At 39.8% G+C, this 20,523-nt stretch overlaps 1 protein-coding gene across 1 annotated transcript; it reads left to right on the top strand.

Annotated features, from left to right (window-relative positions):
• The first annotated feature begins 892 nt into the window (after window positions 1-892).
• On the top strand, window positions 893-20,183 carry BNIP3L (BCL2 interacting protein 3 like). The gene is made up of 6 exons (XM_032795406.2): window positions 893-1,090; window positions 9,457-9,643; window positions 12,668-12,740; window positions 14,893-14,996; window positions 15,757-15,906; window positions 17,198-20,183. Exons 1-6 carry the CDS (start codon window positions 1,006-1,008, stop codon window positions 17,244-17,246), a joined length of 648 nt encoding a protein of 215 aa, XP_032651297.1. The 5' UTR covers window positions 893-1,005; the 3' UTR covers window positions 17,247-20,183.
• The last annotated feature ends 340 nt before the right edge of the window (window positions 20,184-20,523 follow it).

The raw sequence follows: 20,523 nt of genomic DNA, 5'->3' as shown, positions 1-20,523 counted from the left end.
TTTACTTATCGTTATTGTTGGATGATTATTTTCTCTAGAGGCTGGACCTTGACTAGAGCTTGACCAAGCAATTTGGACATTGACAAAAAATAATTGACCTACCCTGGCTGGACGATGGAGCGGGGAGTGACAGGGCTGGCACTTCCATTTAGGTGTAGGGCGCCAGGATGTGGGAGGACGGCAATTCAGCAGCGAGGGGTCCTTCCACGCTCCGGGTCTTCGGGGGGTCCTTCACTCGCTCCGGGACCCACCACCACAGTGCCCCGAAGACCGGGAGCGCAGAAGGACCTCCCCCCCGCCCCTGCAGAATTATCGTCAATGACCAGGAGTTCAGAAGGACCCCCACCTAAGGCGCCAAAAACCCTGGTGCCGCTCCTGGGGAGTGAGGACCCTGGGGTCTGTTTGCAGTGGGGGGATGGGGGGGGGGCTAAGAACCCGGACTCCTGGGTTCTTTTCCTGGCTCTGGAAGGGGCTGTGCTCTGTGAATTATGGAGGGGAGCCTTGAGTCCCGGGCCTCGCCTGTGCCACGGAGCACGTGACCAGACAGCTGGGCCCCATCCCAGCCCTATGGGATTCTTGCCTTGTATGGGGCGGCTCCACCTAGAAGCCAACCTACGCATGCGCACTAGCGCCAATAACAGCCGGGCCCAGAAAGCGCAAGCGGTTTGAGAAGTGACGGGGTGGGGGTATTCGGAGTGGCACATGCGCAGTGTAAAGAGGTGGCGCTTGGTGGTGGCGCAAGCGTAGTCATGACCAAGCCGTGCCTCGGGGAAAAACATGCGTAGTTACTGGTGACGACGTGCCGCTGGCACATGCGTGGGTGGGGCGGTGTCTGCGCAGTAAGGCAGAGCGATCCGCCGGCAGCTTCTTGCGTCAGAGTGGGCGGTGGCTCAGGGCTGCGCCTGCGCAGCCGCGGGAGGCGGGGTGCTGGGACTGTGAGGAGTCTGGGTTGTTGTTGTTGTCCCAGCTCCGAAGGCTCCTCAGTTGCCGCCGTGCCGCGCCGCCATGTCCTGTCTTCAGGAGCCGCCGCAGCACAACAACAACAACAACCCCCCGGCCGAGGGGGTGCCCACCGAGCCGGGCCTCAACAGTGAGTGCGCCCCGTGTATTAGCATAGGCAAATGACATGTAAATGAGGAGGGCCTGCGGGGAGCTCGACCCCCTCCCATCATCCCCCCTCACGGCGGGGATTGGTAGAGAGCGGGATCACGCGAGCGTCTCCAAGCCAATCCACAGGGTCCCGGGCGCAGTTGGTTCGGCTGCGTCCACATAGGGGGTGTTAGAGGTGGAGGAGGGGCTGGGTACCTGGGGACGGGGGGGAGCAGCATAGGGGACGGCGCTTCGAGGGATGGGGGGGGTCTGTGGGGTTGGGGTTCACTGGGAGGGGGTTATGTGACTCTGGGGGGGAAGCGTACATTGGCAGGCTGAGGGTCTTTAGAGAGTTGGGGGTATACTGGGGTGTGGAGAAAGAATAGGATACCTGAGGGGTTGAGGTACACTGGGGTGTGGAGAATAAATATGATATATGTGGGGGGGGGTGCTCTGGGAGGTTGGGATATACTGGGGTGTGGAGGAGGAATAGGATATGTTGGAGGAGGTAGGGGGTTGGAAGGCACTTATGGTTTTGGAGGGAGAGGGTGGTCTGGGTCTTGCATATTGGACAGAGTGGTGAGGAGAGGTGCATTATTGTGGTTTGTGGGGTAGAGATGAGGGCTGGGGTTCCGTGGGAGGATGACAAAAGGGGAGGTTGTTCAGGAGTTAAAGGGGGATGGAACTGGCTCTGTTCAGAATGGGAGGCAGCTGAGGGGACCATGGGCAGCAGATTATCTTGTTGTGGAAGTAGGTTTATTGAATGCCTGAGTTTAGGTAATATCAGGAGACCAAACGATCCCATCTAACTCAGTAAGTTTTAGTGGGTAGGGTGTAAGTACAGTGGATGAGTCAAATGCAGGGGGAGTCAGGGAATTTTAGTAGCAGGGTTAATAACAGGGATGTGAGTAAAGGTGGATGTGAGACAGGAATGAATTTATTTAGTGGCTGGTTCTAACAGGAAAGATGATGGTACAGCAAGAAAGTGGGGAGGAGCTTGACCGTGGGAATGATTTTTTTCAGTGACTCAGTATCACTGATGTGAGCTATTTTTCGCTTTTATCTCACATATATGTCAGCTGCTTTGCTGCATCCTTTTGTTCCAAGGATAATATTTGTGTGGAAGCCTGGTGATTTTATCTAGGCTGTCATATTGGTTTAACTGATGTGTTTTACATTTCAAATGCAGAGCCATTCAATATATATTTTGGTCTGTTTTTAAGTGCCAAGGATACCGTGATAAAACAAAATGTATTATCAATTAACCGTTCCCTCTGTCCTGGTTTGCTAAATCATCCACAAAATATTTCAGTAGGACCAGCTGAGTGGTCTCTGGTAATTCAGCGGGAAATGTATTAGATGAGAGTAAACTGTGTTGATATAACAACATTTGCACTGCATTTTTGTCTGTGCATTGAATGTCATGTTAATTACAGCAGTGTGTTTCTCTGATCCGTTGGCCTTGGAGAACTGCACACACAAATAAAACAAAGATACCATGTAAAAATATATATATGTATATTAATTGATAAGATTTCACTTAATTTTTGGAAATTTCATCTTAGATTTGGCATGTCCAAGTAAACCTAATGTCTATTTCTACAATTTATAATTAGTTTATCCGTGATCTGAAAGTACTCATTCTTCCATACTTCATTTTTTTTCCTTTTTCTGTTCACTGTTAATACAGTGACTTACTGAGTTGGAGATGTCAATCTGTAAGATAAGAGCAGCAAGAAGGGGTTCAGTGTAAACATTTTAGGTCCCAATCTTGAAATGAACTCCACAGGGGCACATTCCCATTGAAATTAGTGGGGCATCATGCAGGGCTGCCCATAGATATCTCACTGCAGGATCAGAGCATAAAGGGTTAGTAAAATCAGTGCAGTTACTCAGGTTGGCAAGTGCTGTGTGGTAGTATGAAGTGTTTTCAGGACTGGGCCCCAAAAGCAAAACAGATGTAACCTGTCAGTTTCATGAAGGCTGAAGACCAGTTGTCAGTTCAATTTTGTCAGACTAGTGAGTCTATACATTAATTCATTTTTGTTCTAAAATATCCCTTGCATTTATTTAATGCCTTTCATGCAAAGATCTCAAATCACATATAGAGGTGAAGCTTCCACATTGTGTCAGTGACAGAGCTGGGAATGGAACTTGGAACTCCTGATTTCAGTCTTGTGCACTAACCACAAAAGTGTGCTCTCTCTGGTATTTCCTGATGCCTCACTCGGATTTTAATTTGTACTTCTGTTAGATATTAGCAAAAAAACAAACACAAAAAACTCCAACAATTTAAACTGGAACATACTTAGAGTTGTAATGTTGTCTATTTTTCAGCAATATTTACTACGTTACTGAGGAAAAAAGGCAAAAGGAGGGTCTCCTCTGTTATAGCTGTACATCCTGCCTTCTGAGAAGTCTGATTGCTGTTTGTTGAGTACTATAGGTTGCTGTTGTTGAGTACTTCTGGAATGTGACCACCGGTGCTGTAAAAAGCACCCAAGGTCCCTGTTTAGTCAAGTACTGCTACATCATTCTGGCCTTTTTACTGTGAAGGTGAAACAAAAAACCCTGAAGTGTTAGTGTGGGATATCTGTTAAATGGAAAATATTACTGTGGGAAATGGAAAAGCTTTTTTTGACAATGATATTTTACTTAAACAGTCAGCAAATTATGCTAGATTCTATAGCTTTTATGAGATTATCTATTGGAATTTTTTATCTAATAGCCATTATGCAGTCAGAGCATTTCTGTGAGCCAGAAAGCTTAGTTGCCACTGCTTCAGACTTGCAGTAAAATTTAGGAAAATTTGCCTATAAATTTCTTTTGTTACTGCAAAAATTAGCCAGTTGGACCAGTCCCTGCAGTCATATAGTGTGTTAAAATGCCTATTCTGCATAGCGCGCCATTGACTTCAACAGGACTCTGTGATGTCAGTTTGAGAAACAGAGTAATAGAAGTAAATTGAATTTGAATTAATACCCAAAACAATAAATCCATCCTACTCTGCAACAAAACTTGGTTAAAGTTTTTCTATAGAAAACCATCAATTGTAAACATAATTCTCAGAAAAATATGTATGTTTTTTCTAGATTTTGACCTTATTAACAGAAGCAAGGTTATTAAAGCTGTGTAGCAAATGATCATGTTCGTATATGTTTCAGTTCCTAAGCATATCTTAGGATATGTATGCCTGATGTTCTGGATACATACAGTTGTTGCTTGTAAAAGGGACACTGTCATATCACTTTAGGTCCAGAATTTTAAGATAAAAGTTTTGTGAAATCTAAGATTAATGGAATTTTTTCCTTGACAGCTAAACTTTCTAATGAAAGTTTGTTAACATGTAATTATTCCTCCACTGTGTATGTGATCCTAATATTGTGCTAGGCCATGAGAACCTGAAAGTAAATCTAAACTTGTTCATTAAAGACAAAATTGAAATTTACATGTGGTATGTCCAAGCTTATTAAAATGCAAGAAAGTAAAAAATGGGGAAAAATAACTAGTCTTTTGGTTTTAATCTGTTAGCTATATATAAGGCATTTAAAAAAAAACAACAAAAAACCCTAAGCTGATCGTCTCACTTTTATTACGTATTAATCTCTTGACTAAATTTCTGTTTTAAAAAGTACATGACATTGCTTCAGATTGCTTTTTGAAGTGAAAGTACACAATTTTCTTTTTTGAGAAAATGTCAAATTCACAATTTTTAACAATGCATACCTTTCAGGTGGTTGGTTAAAATTTTAGGACGAATAAAGTGCCAATTCTTAGTGTGGTGCTTGAAACTACAATCTGACGAAATGAAATGTTCTCCCTTTGGGGGGTAATATTTCTCTTTGGAGAGATTGGTTTGGGGATGAGAAGCACCATTTTTTGACTTGGTTAATCTAGTCCAGGGTCTTAACCTAGTCTAGTCTGGTCTCAACCTATTTGACCCACAATGTATTACGTTGGCTGCATCCAATACTACCTGTATGGCCCTGAGGATGTCATGGGGGCCGCAGTTATGTGCTGATTGGGCTGCAGGTTGAGAACCACTGATCTAATCTCTCAAATTTTTCTGGGATAATGTTGCTGCTGGTGCTCCCAGTCCCAGTACTAAACAGCCAGCATATTTGGATCTGTAAGCAGAGGAAAAGGGAATATACTTGATCTCCAGTAGTTACTTTTGGCCATCGCTTTGGAGCTGCATGAATGGACTTCAGAGGATTTCACATCCAGCCCATCTCAGCCTGAAGGAAAGTTATAACACAGGGTCTTTGATGGAGAGGATCATCAAGCACCTTTTCAAACAGCAGTTGGTGGCTGTTTCTTGAGCTCTGTATTGGAAATCTTGGCAGTGTTTAAGCTTGATATCAGAACGCCTTGACACTCACTAAACATGTTTTGACTCATCAGAGATGAGTGGTCAGATGGAGAACGTGCAGCTTGTCATGTAAACACCCTCCTAGGCCTTCTTTTGATGGGAGGAGTATTTAATTATGTTTTAACTTGTTTCCTCCAGTGTGCCTCTAACATAACTTATTTAAGTAGCAAATTCCACAATTTAGCTCTCTGAAGACTGTGTTTTGTAGGCTTAAGCACAACTGAGTCCCAATCATCCCAGTGCAGTGATCAGTTATAGCAGTCAGTTCTGATTAGTCCTCCACTGCAATCCCAGGCTTCCCCTTTGGTCATCTACCAAAACTCCTCCACCAGGCTAACCTTACAAGAAGTGGCCTTCCTTATTTAAGTTTACTGTCAGACTCCAATAGCTCTGCCTTCCTTTCTTTCATATTGTTTGCAACTGAACTCTGTTGTACAAGGTCAGCAGGTGAGAGGGGCTGAGGGTGAAAAGAAATTCCTCATATACTTCAATCATTATAGATCGCACCATAATAGATTTTCTGAACCCAAAGTTGTTACCAGCTGCTGACTTGTAGCTATCTGAGCTAACCAGTTCCCTAACTGCAATTGCAGCATGCCTTTCCACAGGTATTAGTGACATCATAATGGAAGGTGGTTGCTCTAGGGTAGGTCAACTGTCCTGGCATACTTCTTGAAATGTGGTCTTCCTTTTCTGAAATTCTGCAGTCACTGCTGATCATCCCAGGTCGGAAATACAGTGCAGTCCCACTATTCCATGCCCGTTGATCTAACCTAAAACTGCCTTTCCACAGCTAATGCTTCATTGGCTAAAAAGCCAGACATTCAGTTGTTCAACTGGTGCATGGGTTCTAGATCATCTTGCAGAGTGCTCTGGCAATGGCAGAAACACCATCATCTTCTCACTGCAGCTGCTCTGTAAGACTCCTGGTACCAACACACTGTGTGTGTGAATATAATCAACAGCATCTCCAGCCTGGGAGACATTCCTGGTTACTGAAGCATAATGGAGAATTTGCTACGGTGTGGCAGAGTTAGCAATTGATCCACTGGTTCTATGACACAACTTCTGGAAGCAGAAAAGGAATTCTTGGAATGTGACCTCCACTCCCAGAATGCACATGGGTTGGTACATGGGCAGTGTGCATTCACCCATAATTTATCCCCCACAAATGTCACTCTTGCGATGTCATACCATAAAATTGTTGGAGCTAATGTAATTGAGCCCAGCACCAGTCTGAACACGGGCTTTAAGTGAGTGCACTGAGCATGATTAATAATTGATTGCTTCATTTGAATCAAGTAATATGGGTTGCATATTGTTGAGCTTTTTTAGCCAAGGTAGACTACCTTAAGAGGTTGGTCAATGTGGTGATATTCCCTGGGACCAGAACCGAATCTCCATTTAAAATTTCACTTTCACTTAAAAAAATCACTGGCCAATAGTTTGTATGCACAGTGTTAAACTTAGTCTAGTAAATTTAAAAGATTATTAAATTTAAAATACCCTTGCTAATACTTGAGGTTTTCAAGTCTCCCAGTTTCTATTTTTAAAATGTTTTTTTTTTCTTCTTCAGTTGATGTGACAAGATTACACAGATTGGGGAACCTGACATTATACAAGATAAGAGTGGCACATTTTATACCCAGTGTTGTGAGGATTGTTTACAAATGATCAGTAGGAATGTTTTAGGTGTGACAGTAGTAAGTTTAAAAAAGAAATCAGAAAAGCACGTTACTTTTAAGATAAGTGTGTTTTATTTTTGAGAGTATTTGCTCTCTGCTATCCCAGTTCTTATGTTGACATGAGAATAAAATTTGTATTAAGCTTTGAAAACAATTTTTGTTTAAGAGGTACCAACTTCATATTGTTAGGATAACCGGGTGAGATATTCTGAAGTGATTGAGGAGCACAAGTCCCAGTAGTTGTTGCTATTGAAAATTCCTCCCATTAAACAAAAATGATAGGTTTTTAAAGTAGTCCAGCCTGCTAATAGTTTTGATTTTAAAATAGAGTATTTAGATTCTGTGTATGCCATAATAAATCCTACTTACATCAAAGAGTTGTATTGACCAAAAAGCCCTACTAGTATATAAAGATGCAAAACAACAACTTCAACAGCAAACTGCTTTGTAATATCCCAGTGGCATAGTTCTTCAGACTAAATAGGATGTAATAAGATTCTGAATTTGAATATAGTTTGAGATGAGGGTCTGAAAAAAGGTATAAAATAAATTGCTTGAACCACGTAAGGTAAAAGTGACATCAAATGTAAAATTATTGCGCCAAAGAACAAGAGCTTATGCAGAAAAGAAACTTAATGTGTTTTTAGCTTATGCCAACTGTTCTCAGACAATTCATGTACTCTGATTAAAAAGGAAACTGTCTATATTCTCAAATGATAAAGTTAATGAGTTTGAATAAGAACCCCAGGTTTGCAGTTGAATGGGCTCTGGATTAAATAGGTGACCCATACATCAGGACTCAAGTGGCTTAAGTTCGCCAGTCAGAACATAAACTATCTATTTATTAATATTTTCAAAATATCCTAAATGAAACCTGTGACTGCTTAATGTACTGGTAAAATGTTTTATATTGTTACTTTGCATGTTTAGTACAGTCTGCATTTAAGGCAAGTGTTTAAAGCATGTGTTTTCAGTGCTAATATGATGCACACAGCTCCTCAATCCACTGAGATCCTGTAGTTAAAACTAGTTATAACAGTGGCGCTCAAACTTTTTTACTGGTGACCCCTTTCACAGAGCAAACCTCTGTGTGTGACCCCCTCTTATAAATGAAAAACACTTTTAAATATATTTAACACCATTATAAATGCTGGAGGCAAAGCAGGGTTTGAGGTGGAGGTTGACAGCTCTCGACCCCCAATGTAATAACCTTGCTACCCCCTGAGGGGTCCCGACCCCCAGTTTGAGAGCCCCTGAGTTATTAGAACAGAGTCAGAATGAATTACAATATATGTAGGCTAAGTGTAGTACTTAGTATATAGAATCTTCCCTGCAAAAATAGGTTTAACTATCAGTTACAAGAAAGCGGTTAACTAGGTTAACAATAATTATTTGCACTATTTGAATGAGAAAATGTTCAACTAAATATATTTAGATAAGACTGTAACATTGTTAGAGACTTCGCCTGCCCATCTCAAAATATTACAAAGTGAGAACCCTGGTTTTTCCACATACCTAGCATAAACAGTGGAGCATATGTGTGAACACACAAACTCCATTTCCAGCCAATTATAACCAACTTAGTTTCATAGCATACAGTAGATGTGCATAGGTTTTTAAATATGTGGGAAAACAAGGGGCCTGCCTCAAGGACCTAATAATTCATAGACCTGTGAATCTATAATCTAAATTGGATACGTCCCAGTTATTAAAGTTCTGATGTGAGGGGTAACAGACGGTACTGGAGAGGAGATTGGGAATGGAAGGCCAGCTGAAAGAAGTGAGATTTTGTCTGGGAAGAGGAAAAGGAGATTGCTTGCCATATGGCTAGAGAGGGAGGTTGTTCCAAGCATAAGGGGTATTGTGGGGAAATAGGTATGAAATTGCAAGTGGGAAAGAACAAAGGGAATATTAAAGAATGGAATTTGTTTGGTTCAAGGGTGAGGTGTAGAGAGAAGGGTAGAGTCTGAAGTTGTATGGTGAGGATTTGGAGCTTAAACCGGATACGTTAAAGGGGATGCCTGGTAGGGGATTTTAAAGAAATAGCATGAGGGAGGGGAATGACTGTTATTACTTCCAATCAAGACTGTTTAGTTCAGAACTTTTAAGACTGCAGTTAACTTAAGGGATGGGGGAAACAGACCTGCCATTCTTGTCTTCTCTATTTGTTTATGAACATTTTTTTTTCTGGCATCGGTGGATGTTATCTGAATTCACCATGTTCACTTTCTTTCTGCATGTAAATGATAAACCTTAAGTGAGGGTTTAGTTTTGCTGCTTTTAATGAGCGCCATCTGGCTGGCCCAACAGGTTCCTGGGTGGAGTTACAGATGAACGGCAATGGCAATAGCAATGATAATGCCAGTGGGAAAAATGGGGGCCTGGAACATGTCCCTTCGTCATCCTCTATTCACAATGGAGATATGGAAAAAATCCTTCTGGATGCCCAGCACGAATCAGGACAGAGTAGTTCAAGGGGTAGTTCGCACTGTGACAGGTAAGGAAACACAGCTGTAACAGATCTCTTGAACCACTTACTTTCCCATATGTTATGTGATGCAATTTCCATTCTTGATCGTTTATCAAGGGCAAATGACATTTTATTAGCTGTATAGTTCTTCATCCATGAGCCAGCCAATGTGCCATTTGGAATACTTGCTGAATCCTGCTAGCTTTAAACAGTATAGAACTTGGTTTGTTTGAAAAGCAAGTAATTGTTGTTAAACTTAAAAAATAAATAAATACAGGAGTAGAACAAATTGCATCAATATCAGTGTGAAATCTCATATTAGCATTGTTCATGTACTGTGTAAAAAATAATTAACCATGTGATTACTGATGCATGATCGTTTAAGAGAAGGCAAGAACAAGGAATCCTATGACTGAAGGTAGTATTCACTTGGATGAAAATGTAATAAATTGGCTTTATCAGTTTTTCAAAGTAACTTACTCAGTTACAGCTGTATACTGTGTGTCCAGGCAAGAATAAATGCAGGACAGCGATGGAATAGACAACATATTCATAATTCCCATCCCTCTTTCTCCCACAGAGGAAGTAGTTGGGAGAAAAAAGTGTCTTCACCTGAAAAAGTCTTCTACTTTCTGCCCTTAAAAGCCAAATGTTTTTATTTAGATCAAGTAAAATAATCTTGCTTATCATGTCAAAACAAGTGATACCCTTAAGGTTTCACTGTAGTTCTCCCTCAGAATTGTTGGACAGTTAAGGTGGTGTTGGAGCTATCTTGGGAGCCTCTTTTTCTTTTTCTTATATTGCTGGACAAATGCTCTCTTCTTGCCTTGTCAGGTATGTAACATTTATATCACGCTAGATCAGATGTACAGCCTACAATGAGTCTGGATGGAACCTGAAATTAACTCAGTGATAATTTCAAATAAAATTACCAAGTGCAATAGACAAGAAGAGTTAAAAAGATTTTTTTTAAAAGCTACTCCCTCAGAAAAAAGCAGTTTGCTATACCTTTATTTCTAAGAAATTGTAAGCTGCCAGTAACTAGCATAGTATGTTGTCACTTTCTAGTTCAACTAGAAACATTTGCTAGGTAGTGTCTGTAATGCTCATTTTCGTTCCTATCAAAGTAAAGACTTTCTTTCCACCCACATCTTTAATTGCCTCAGTACTTTTAATTTAAATACGGTCAGATAAAAATGTGAGATGAAGACAAATCCCTCTTTCTTTTTTCTCAACAGCGAATGCTTGGAAAACAAAAGTTCCAATTTTGTCGTGAGCGTATCCACTCATGATAATAGATAATAGTTGGATATTTATAGAAACCTGAGGTCTAAAACAGTTGTAGAAAGGAGTGATAACGGCTGTAAACCGTCTATTGAGTTGTTTAAAAGAGGTCCTGTTCCCAGTGTAACTTTTTTTTTCATTCACTATCCATCTTTTTAATGAGAGCTAAAATCAGATTAAAGAGGGGTGTCTAGAATTTTGATGCAATGAAATGACATCTCTGCATTACACTGTACTTTTACTCTGTCCCTGATTTTAAATTCTCTAGCATTTTTTCCCATCTGGATGTGAATGTTACTAAAGCAGGGGTGGGCAAACTACGGCCCACAGGCCAAATCCGGCCTGCCAGCCGTTTTAATCAGGCCCTTGAGCTCCTGCTGGGGAGCAGGGTCTGGGGCTTTCCCCACTACAGCGGGGAGTAGGGTCGGGGCTACTTCATGTGGTTCCCAGAAGCAGCAGCATGACCCCCCTCCAGCTCTTATGCGTAGGGGCAGCCAGAGGGCTCTGCTCTGCATGCTGCCCTCATCCCAAATGCTGCCCCTGCAGCTCCCATTGGCTGGGAACCGTGGCCAATGGAAGCTCAGGAGCAGTGCCTGTAGACAGGGCAGTGTGCAGGGCTGCCTGGCCGCGCCTCCACGTAGGAGCCGGAGAAGAGACATGCCGTTGCTTCCAGGAGCTCTTGAGGTAAGCCGTGCCTGGAACCTGTACCCCTGAGCCTCCCCCCGCAGTCCAACCTCCTGCCCCAGTGCTGATCGCCCTCCAAACCCCAAAGTCCCAGCTCGGAGCTCCCTCCTGCACCTCAAACCCTCATACTCAGCCCAGAGCCTGCACCCCCAGCTGGAGCCTACACCCTCTCCCGCACCCCAACACTCTGCCCCAGCCCTGATTCTCCTCCCGCATCCTACCCCCCCAGCCTGGAGCCCCCTTCTGCACCCTGAACTCCTCATTTCTGGTCCCACCCTGAGCCCTCACCCCCTCCTGCACCCCAACCCCAATTTTGTGAGCATTCACAGCCAGCCATACAATTTCTATTCTCAGATGTGGCCCTTGGGCCAAAAAGCTTGCCCACCCCTGTACTAAAGGTTTCTCTTAGTAGAGTATACTTAGGTTTTAAGATTGAAAATAAAAGTATTTATTCCTTTGGGTGGTTAATTTGTTAACTATTAAAAGATATTTTGGTGTGTAACATGTAATGCCTGCTGAAGAAATTCCTTAGTGTACAGTGGAACAACACAAAGGACTATGTCTGTGGGAGGAATTCCTTAAAGCAACCACTTTTAAAATACCTACAAAGTTTCAGATATTCAAACTCCATTTAGGGCTCCACCTTCTAGGTAACCTGATTTTGCTCGTGACTACTTAAGGTTAGTTTTACATCACTGCCATCTTTCTGATATACAGTAGCAACTGTAGCAATGTATTGCCTCACAGGGGATGAGAGTTCGGGACTCCATCTTGGTCCTTTGCTCCTGGGCCGGAGTTACAGTGGAGTCACTGTGCTGATTCCGTCCCATCTCTTCATGAGTAACTGAACGGTAGTTGGGGATGGGGAGGGTATAAAACAGGAACAAACTGGGAATATGGGAAATCTTTGGGACTTGGAGGGGTTTTCTTTGGGGCTCATAATGATAAAGAATCCTTGTTTCTCATCTGAATTGTCTGTGTACCATTATATGTAGAAATAATGGAACTATGGTGCAAGTAAACTGACGTTTCAGTAATTTAATAACCCAAAAGTGACAATAATGCTATCATTGTTTCCTTTAGCCCTTCCCCTCAAGAAGACGGACAGATAATGTTTGATGTGGAAATGCACACGAGTAAGGACAATAGTTCTCAGGTATTTTCTCCAGTAAATTCTAAAGATCACAACACATTGTCCAGGAGAGCAGTGTTTAAGACACGGTATTGTATATTGTAAACAGACAACTTCATGTCAAGATGAATAAAAAAATAATTAGTAAAGCATGCTAGAGGGCTGATCCAAATATTTAAAACTATAAATTCTGTATATAAATATACAGCTTTAAACTGTTAATTTCCAGCAATGCGTTATTAGTATAGTATGAAAACAACCGATTATACAGTACCTATACTGAATTAAAGGCCAAGAAGATTAAGCTCCTGTTATTGAAAGCCTGTTTATTCAAAATCTGGAAATGTCCTTTAGCCTTTTAGAATAACCGTGTTTACTTGTATTATCGTGTTATTTGTATCTTTTAAAATTAAGGCAACAGTTTGACTTGAACTGTGTGAACAACATTATCCATTCTTACTTACTTCTGGTGTAAATAAGTTTTAATGATTCACTGAGTCTTTGTATAGTTAGGGTTGTGATGGTAACTATGTTATAAACTTGTATTTTAGGAGATTATAACATGTCTATTAAAAACTTTGCTCTGGGAGATGGTGTTATAAAAAAAGAAAATATATTTTACTAAGCAGAGAAGGAGAGAGTTATTTGTATGTTTAAATTCCAGTAGTGGGGAGAAAAAAAAAGTCTAGTTTGAAACACATTCTTTGGTTTTATACAACTTGGACTTTATAAAAATTCAGTTTTTAAATCTTGGAGTGGGAGAGAATATCAGGCACCAATCCTGAACTTGAAATAATTATATTGAGTATATGTAGTGGCAAGTTATCAGAGATATTGTCAGGATTTCTTTTACACATCTAGTTATGTAGGTATGTGATAGAACTATTTGTTTTACAAATATTTAAATTACTATCTAAGAATTCAGGATAATCATTCCATGGTTAGTGAGCTCACATAATTCTCAGTCATCTCAACACAAAATGAATCTAATGCTGAACATTGAGTTTGGTCCTTTTATGAAATTTGCTGTCTTCAGCAGTACAAGTTGAGAGCAATAGTGGAAAAATGAACTGTGCATTTAATTTTTGTCAGAGAGATGGCCAAACAATAGGATCGTCACCGTTCTGTAGCCCTGTAGACAACCATACCACTCTGAGTGAGCTCATTTGCTTTTTGTTTTGTCATTCAGGGTTGCCATCTCTCTGTTACAATTCAGCATGGTTCCCTTTTTCCATTGTTTTGGTGCTTCTTTCAACTAAGCTGTACTCCAAGTGTTATAATGTAACCTTGCTAAAGACTGAATTTGGTCTCAGACTCCCATTGAATTCAGCAGGGAGAGGACAGCTTGGGAATGCCAACACATGCAGCTCTAGGCTTGGCAGTTCATAGCCACGGCACCTCTGGGCTTGCTGCATCAGTTATGAAAGTAAAATAGTTTCTTGAGCCCCTGGCACCTCTTCCATTACAAATTAAGCATTGTATATGGCAGTCCTTTCATGAGAAGAAGGCATTAATCTTTGGGGCAGGGACTGTCATTTACCATATGCTTGTACAGTTCCTACTATAGTTGGGCCCAGACCTAGTTGAGGTCTACTGCAGTATACATGTTAAAACAGTAGTAAAATAACAAACAAAAGATATTTGTTGTGACATTGACAGCGGGCAAACTTCTGAAAGAAATGATTTAAAATATTTTTGTACAATTTAAGCAGAAGTACTGCCCTTTTCATTTGATTACATCTGATTTAAGAATCGCTAAAGTTTTAGGGAATGGTTTTTACTTTAAAACATTTTGTGTGACACTATCTTACTCAGGCTATTGTTAAAATCATCCTCTCAATTGTTCTTCACTCTAATTTGTTATATACATTTAACTCTTATTACAATGAAGCTTGCTTAAGTCTGTGATAAAATAATACATTTATCAGAGATGCACTGACATCAGCAAACCCTGTGGGCATAGTAAAATCCCTTCCAAATAAATCCTTGATGTCTTTTCAGTCGTCATCACCTATCCCTTCCCAACCCCAGCATATGTAGAAACAGCCCAATGGAATGAAAACTGCCAACATCTGCTGCTTTCATTTTGTCACTGCAGTTGATGCTCTTAAAATTAACAGCGTGAAGAATAGCTGAGTAAGTGTTGTTACAGGGCATGTCCCATGTATATTTTCAGTCTGAAGAAGAAGCAGTAGAAGGAGAGAAAGAAGTGGAAATTTTGAAGAAAAGTGCTGACTGGGTTTCAGACTGGTCGAGTAGGCCTGAGAACATTCCTCCCAAGTGAGTGGAACTCTTTACTAATAAACGCTCCTTCTGTAAGAAGGAAAGAAGAATCATGCTGCACACATATATGGAATTATTCTGGCTACCAAAATGGGATCATCACCGAAAAAATATTTTGAAGACTTGGGTTTTCCTTGGAGGATAGATAGCATGAAACCAATAAAAACTGCAAAAAATGTAATTGCATAACAGAGATACCTTTACTGAAAGCAACCCAACAATAAGCTTAATATGAAGTTACTTTTTCCAGTTACACCAATGTCTTTACTTATTAGAGCAGGGGACCTGGAGCTCGCATTGCTGGGGTTTAGTAACGGCTCACTGACTGGTCTGGTATTGGGCAAGTCACCTAAACTCTCTGCTTCTTGGTTTCTGCATTTGTAAAATAAATATAATGCTTACTGACACCATAGGGACACTAGACACTATCAAGCTTTGAAACCCTTGAATGGAAAGCACTAGATGAGTACAAAGTGTTCGTTAAACTGAAGGATGCTATCCATGTCTGGGAGATTTCTGCATCCCTGCTTGAAACACAAATGTGGCTATTACTAAGTCATGTACTGAAATTTCCTCTCCCAGACCTGCTTGTCTCCCTGGCTTGTGCTCCCATTGTCTCTGTACTTGAGTAAGTGGGCTTTCCACACTACCTCACATTTTTTTTTGGTCCCCTGCAATCTGGCTTTTGCCCTATCTATTCCACTTTTGAAAAAATGTATGCAGTTCTGCAATATTCCTTTCTACTTTTTCCCTTCAGGGAATTTCACTTCAGACATCCTAAGCGTGCAGTATCTTTAAGTATGAGAAAGAGTGGAGCTATGAAGAAAGGTGGCATTTTCTCTGCCGAGTTTCTTAAGGTTTTCATTCCATCTCTGTTTATATCTCATGTTTTGGCTTTGGGACTAGGGTAAGTACAAAGACTAATTTTAAACTTTGCATCTTTATTGCTTGTATACTTACTGTAGTATTATGGGAGCTACCAATCTGAGGAAGAGCATAATAAGAATGACCAGATTATCTTGACGTTGTGCTGATAGGTCAAGTATATTTGAGATATAAGGAAAACTACCTTTGCTGTGACGCAAATCTATTTACTTGATTGTAGGGAAAGTTTGAGATTGAATGGTCATACATTCAGAATGCACAGATTATCATGAAATCAGTGACCTTAGTTGACTCTGAGACCCTACTGCAAATAACCTTTGCAGTGTCTGTGGCATGACCCACTTGTTCATTTGCTCATTCTATTCAAATTCTGTAGAGTTATAGTATAATAAAAGAACAATAAGACACTAAATATAAATATTAGTGATTTTTTTCCCTCTTTTGCTCCATGAAAAGTCTGTGTAACATCATTACATGATGCTCCAGACCCATGTGTAATCTCCCACTAATTCTGAGTGGCTGGCTCTACTGCAGTTGCATGATGGTACTGAAACTAAAGGTTTGAAACTTGAAACAGAAATATACACAACATTGTGTACCTATCTGGCAAAATTAGCTACTGAATTTTCAAATGCTGTTAGCATTTTTGTAATTAGAAGCGATTTGCAAATATCTATCTCATGCCCTCTTGTGGTGGGGCCAAAGAAATGTATTTGTAAAATACCATATTTCAGTTTTTATTTAACTTCTTATTCAATTATTTCTTACACAAAGTTTGTCTTTCACTCGGATTTTAACATATTCTTATAAATTATTTTTTTCCTTAGTCCTAGTTATTGGCTAAACTAGCTGGATAGAAAATGTGAAAAGAAAATATTTGATAGCAAAAATTTATACTTCTGAAATACATTAGGTATGTTGCCTATGTTTGTTAGAGATCTGCCTTTTTGTAAGACCAGAACACTCAATGTTTTAAAGCCTGTGTTAATATTTTTTCTTTAAGTGTAGTATAAAGAATTTTGTATACATATTATTTTAGCTGGGATTTTCAAAGGAGATTTACGGAGCTAGACAGCCACCTCCTATTGAATTTCAATGGGAGATGAGTACCTAAATCCCTTGGGCTCTATTGGAAATCTCAGCTTTTATAATTAGGTGTTTAGATGTAGTCACTTGAAGAGAAGGAGGTGTTATGGAAAAATATCACAAAATGGAAACTATTGTTAAGGGCAAACTGGAACAACTGAGTGAGCAAGGACTGTTTTGAAGGGAACTGTTTCCATGAAATACAATGTTTTATGTTTTTATTTCAGCATCTACATTGGAAAACGACTGACCACACCTTCAGCCAGCACTTACTGAGAGAAGCAGAATGCAAAACTTGGAAATCCATGTGACCTGTGAAGATGTTATTGTCACATTAGTCCATTTGAACTTGAGACCATTTTAAGCATGACCCCAGCCCCACCCTTTCTTTACATATCCAGGTTCCAGTAACTCTTGGGATTCAGTATTGTATTGGAACTCTGTTGAGGTGTTTGACTACCCACCTTCTCTCCCCCTACCCTTTGGCCTGCAAAACACGTCAGTTGCCTAACAGACTTTACAATTGTCTATACATTGCAAGGGCTTCTTTCAGTACAAAATTCCACCAGCAAATTATAATTTTATCAGTGATGCTGTTGCCGCCTCTAGTACAACCTGACTTAAATCTGCAACTGCTCATGGAATAAATGTTGACTGTATTATAACAATTGCCAATGTCTTTAAAAGAAACTGAAGTTTGGTTAAAGTAAAAGTGAGTCTTTGTTTTTAGAAAACTGTTGGCTGTAAATCAAACTAAAAAATCATTGGCAATAAAGAATAAATAAATTTTAAAACCAGCTTTTTGGGTAATTTACTAACCCCCTATTTTGGCCATGACTTTTAGTTTGCAGAAGGCAAAGACTGCACAAAACATAAAGCAGGATAATAACTGAAAGTCATCAGCATATGTTAATCCTAGATAATTGTCATAATCTTGTCTTTCTATGAAGTACGCTCCTTGTTTTTGGTAGGAAAATCTAATGCCTAGAAAACGTTAGAGGAATTGTGTTATTTGCATGTGAAGAAGCTTTTATTTTCCTTTAGCTTTTTCCTTACTGGAAAATTGTAAATATAAAGTTTTCCTTTATAAAAGCAGTTTGAATGCAAATATTTTTGGTGTATTTAGACCAGGGATCCCCAAATTTGGTTCATGGCTTGTTCAGGGTAAACCCCTGGCAGGCCACGAGACACTTTGTTTATCTGAGCTTACTGGGAGCTGCTAGCGGCGATACCTGCAGACGCTCAGGTAAACAAAGCGTCTCATGGCCCGCCAGAGGTTTACCCTGAACACGCCGTGAACCAAGTTTGGAACCCCCTGATTTAGATTCTCTGTAAAAAGGGGAGTCTCTTGAAACCACCTACAATGATAAAGATACGGTGGCTCAGTAGGTACTCAAAGCATTTGATCTGCTGTTGGGAACAGTGTTGCAGTTGTGTAAAGAAGCGCAAGTGGTAAATCTCTGACATGACGTCTCCTTTAGTGAAGTTTTCAATATTCCCATTTCTCATTGTTTACTGTACAGTCTCCCTTGGGGATAATGTAGATCCTAAAGTCATTAGTGACGTCTCATGTAGCTAGGTAGAATTCTCACTAATGTTGTTGAACTTTTATCTTTGGGAACACTCAGCCTTGTCCTTCTTCAGTGACAACTTTCTTCAAAATGTGAAGCTTTAGTACCAAATCGTTATAAAGCATCAGGACATAGCCTTGTCCTTAAGTAGATTTTATTGGATTTCAAAACATGTAGCATGACTCTGAAGGATAGAATACTGTTTTTTTTTAATATATATAAAAATATGATATAGACTTTTTAATACTAAATATTTAGGAACCAATGTTAATTTTAAAACTACCAAAATCTCATTTAAATGGAAAATGCATGAGGCTGACTTGTAGAAAATGTTAAGAAAAACTGGTCAGCAAGTTTGGAAGAGAAATCTACCTTAAATTTTCTGCTTGCATCAGATTAAGTTGATGATTTGGTATAGCAGTGATAGTTCAAAACAGTTCAAGTATGGAGGCTAATTCCTAGTTGAGGGTTGCTTTAAAAAAGGCACCTCAGGAAGCAAAGATGCTAAGTATGAAATCCATTTCTAAAATGTGTTCATTTTATTCTCCACTTCTCACAGCCTTTAGGAGAAGGTTAGTAGGCTTTAAGACAAGTCCAATGTGAAAGGGTGGTTGAAGCATTCTGTTTAGGCATCTGTTTTTTCTTTTAATCGCAAATATTAGTAGCTCTTGAATTATCTACAACTACGTATTTATTTCAAGTGTGGATATTGGGTTTCATCCAGACATGTGGAAGAAAAAAGTGCCAAGAGTGTTTTTAGGCAGTATAAACCGCCTTATTTTAGAGACCTAAATAAAATAGGAAGGGAGAAAGGCTGGTATTAGTACTAATTATAGCATCTTCTTTTGTATGAAAATTGGAATAGTGGCAAAACAGATTTATATTAAGTAGGGAATATCTTTGTTTTAAAAAAAATCACAATCCATATTACATTGATTCCTCTGCAGAATACTTGATAAATTAATATGTTACAAACTTGTGACTAGAGGATAAACACAGCTATGTTCTAATATTTCAAGCAGCTGTGAGATTAAAAATTGTTCATGGAAAATATTACTGAAAAATGGATACCTGATCACTGTAGCACTTGTTATCATACAATAATACAATGCAGTATTTATTGATACCCTCACATAAGCTTGGGATGGAAGTCTACAACTTTTAGTTTTACAATGAACCGAAACAGATCGTTGTATAATCTGAAAAGGGGTTTCAGCTATTGATAGTTGAAGTTTTGTTAAGATAAATACTGTTTAAAAGCTTTATACCTGTTTACAATTTTGGGGAAAAAAAATGCAGGCTTCATTTTTCTTGTGTTCGGTGAAAACTGGCTTAAAATATTTGTAAATAGGATCAAGCAAAAATACATAAACTCGCACATTAAAAAAATGTGACAGGCTAACTTAACTGTAGCAAGTACATATTTACTTACTCTGTTTTGAAAAGCGAAAACTGAAAATGCTGTTAGAAATTCAGATTTTTAATTGACCCACTTGTTGAAATTATTGAAGTTAACTGAGCCAAAGTGATTATGCATCCTTCATATATTTAGTTAGCACTTTGTAACATTATATACAGTTTACAGTACATGTATAAGTTGTAGCTATAAACATTTTGTGCCATTAAAGCTCTCACAAAGCTCTCTATGTGTCTGTTAGATCGCTTTGTACCAAATCCACCTCCACCCACCAGAGAAGATGTTGGATAACTTTATGCTGCTGCTTGTTTATGAAGTAATAACTGTATCCTGAGTTAAATGAACCAAGAGGTTGACTTTATTAGAGTGGGATCGTCAAGTTCTTGTGATGAAAAGTAATTAAAATATTGCCTTCATCAACCATGTTCACTACTTCCATCCTCTCCCAGCACCGTGATCTCCTTATAGATCAGGAAGACTGTGGTACCACAAATAAGAACCATGTATTGTGCTTCAAGATCCATTGTCTCCTGGGCCAGTTATAGTTCTAAGACTCCTTCCAATT

This window comes from Chelonoidis abingdonii, chromosome 2 (assembly GCF_003597395.2).
Source record: "Chelonoidis abingdonii isolate Lonesome George chromosome 2, CheloAbing_2.0, whole genome shotgun sequence".
Taxonomy (NCBI): Eukaryota; Metazoa; Chordata; order Testudines; family Testudinidae; genus Chelonoidis; species Chelonoidis abingdonii.
The sequence above is the reverse complement of the archived record's forward strand: the minus strand, read 5'-3'. Positions and strand labels throughout refer to the sequence as shown.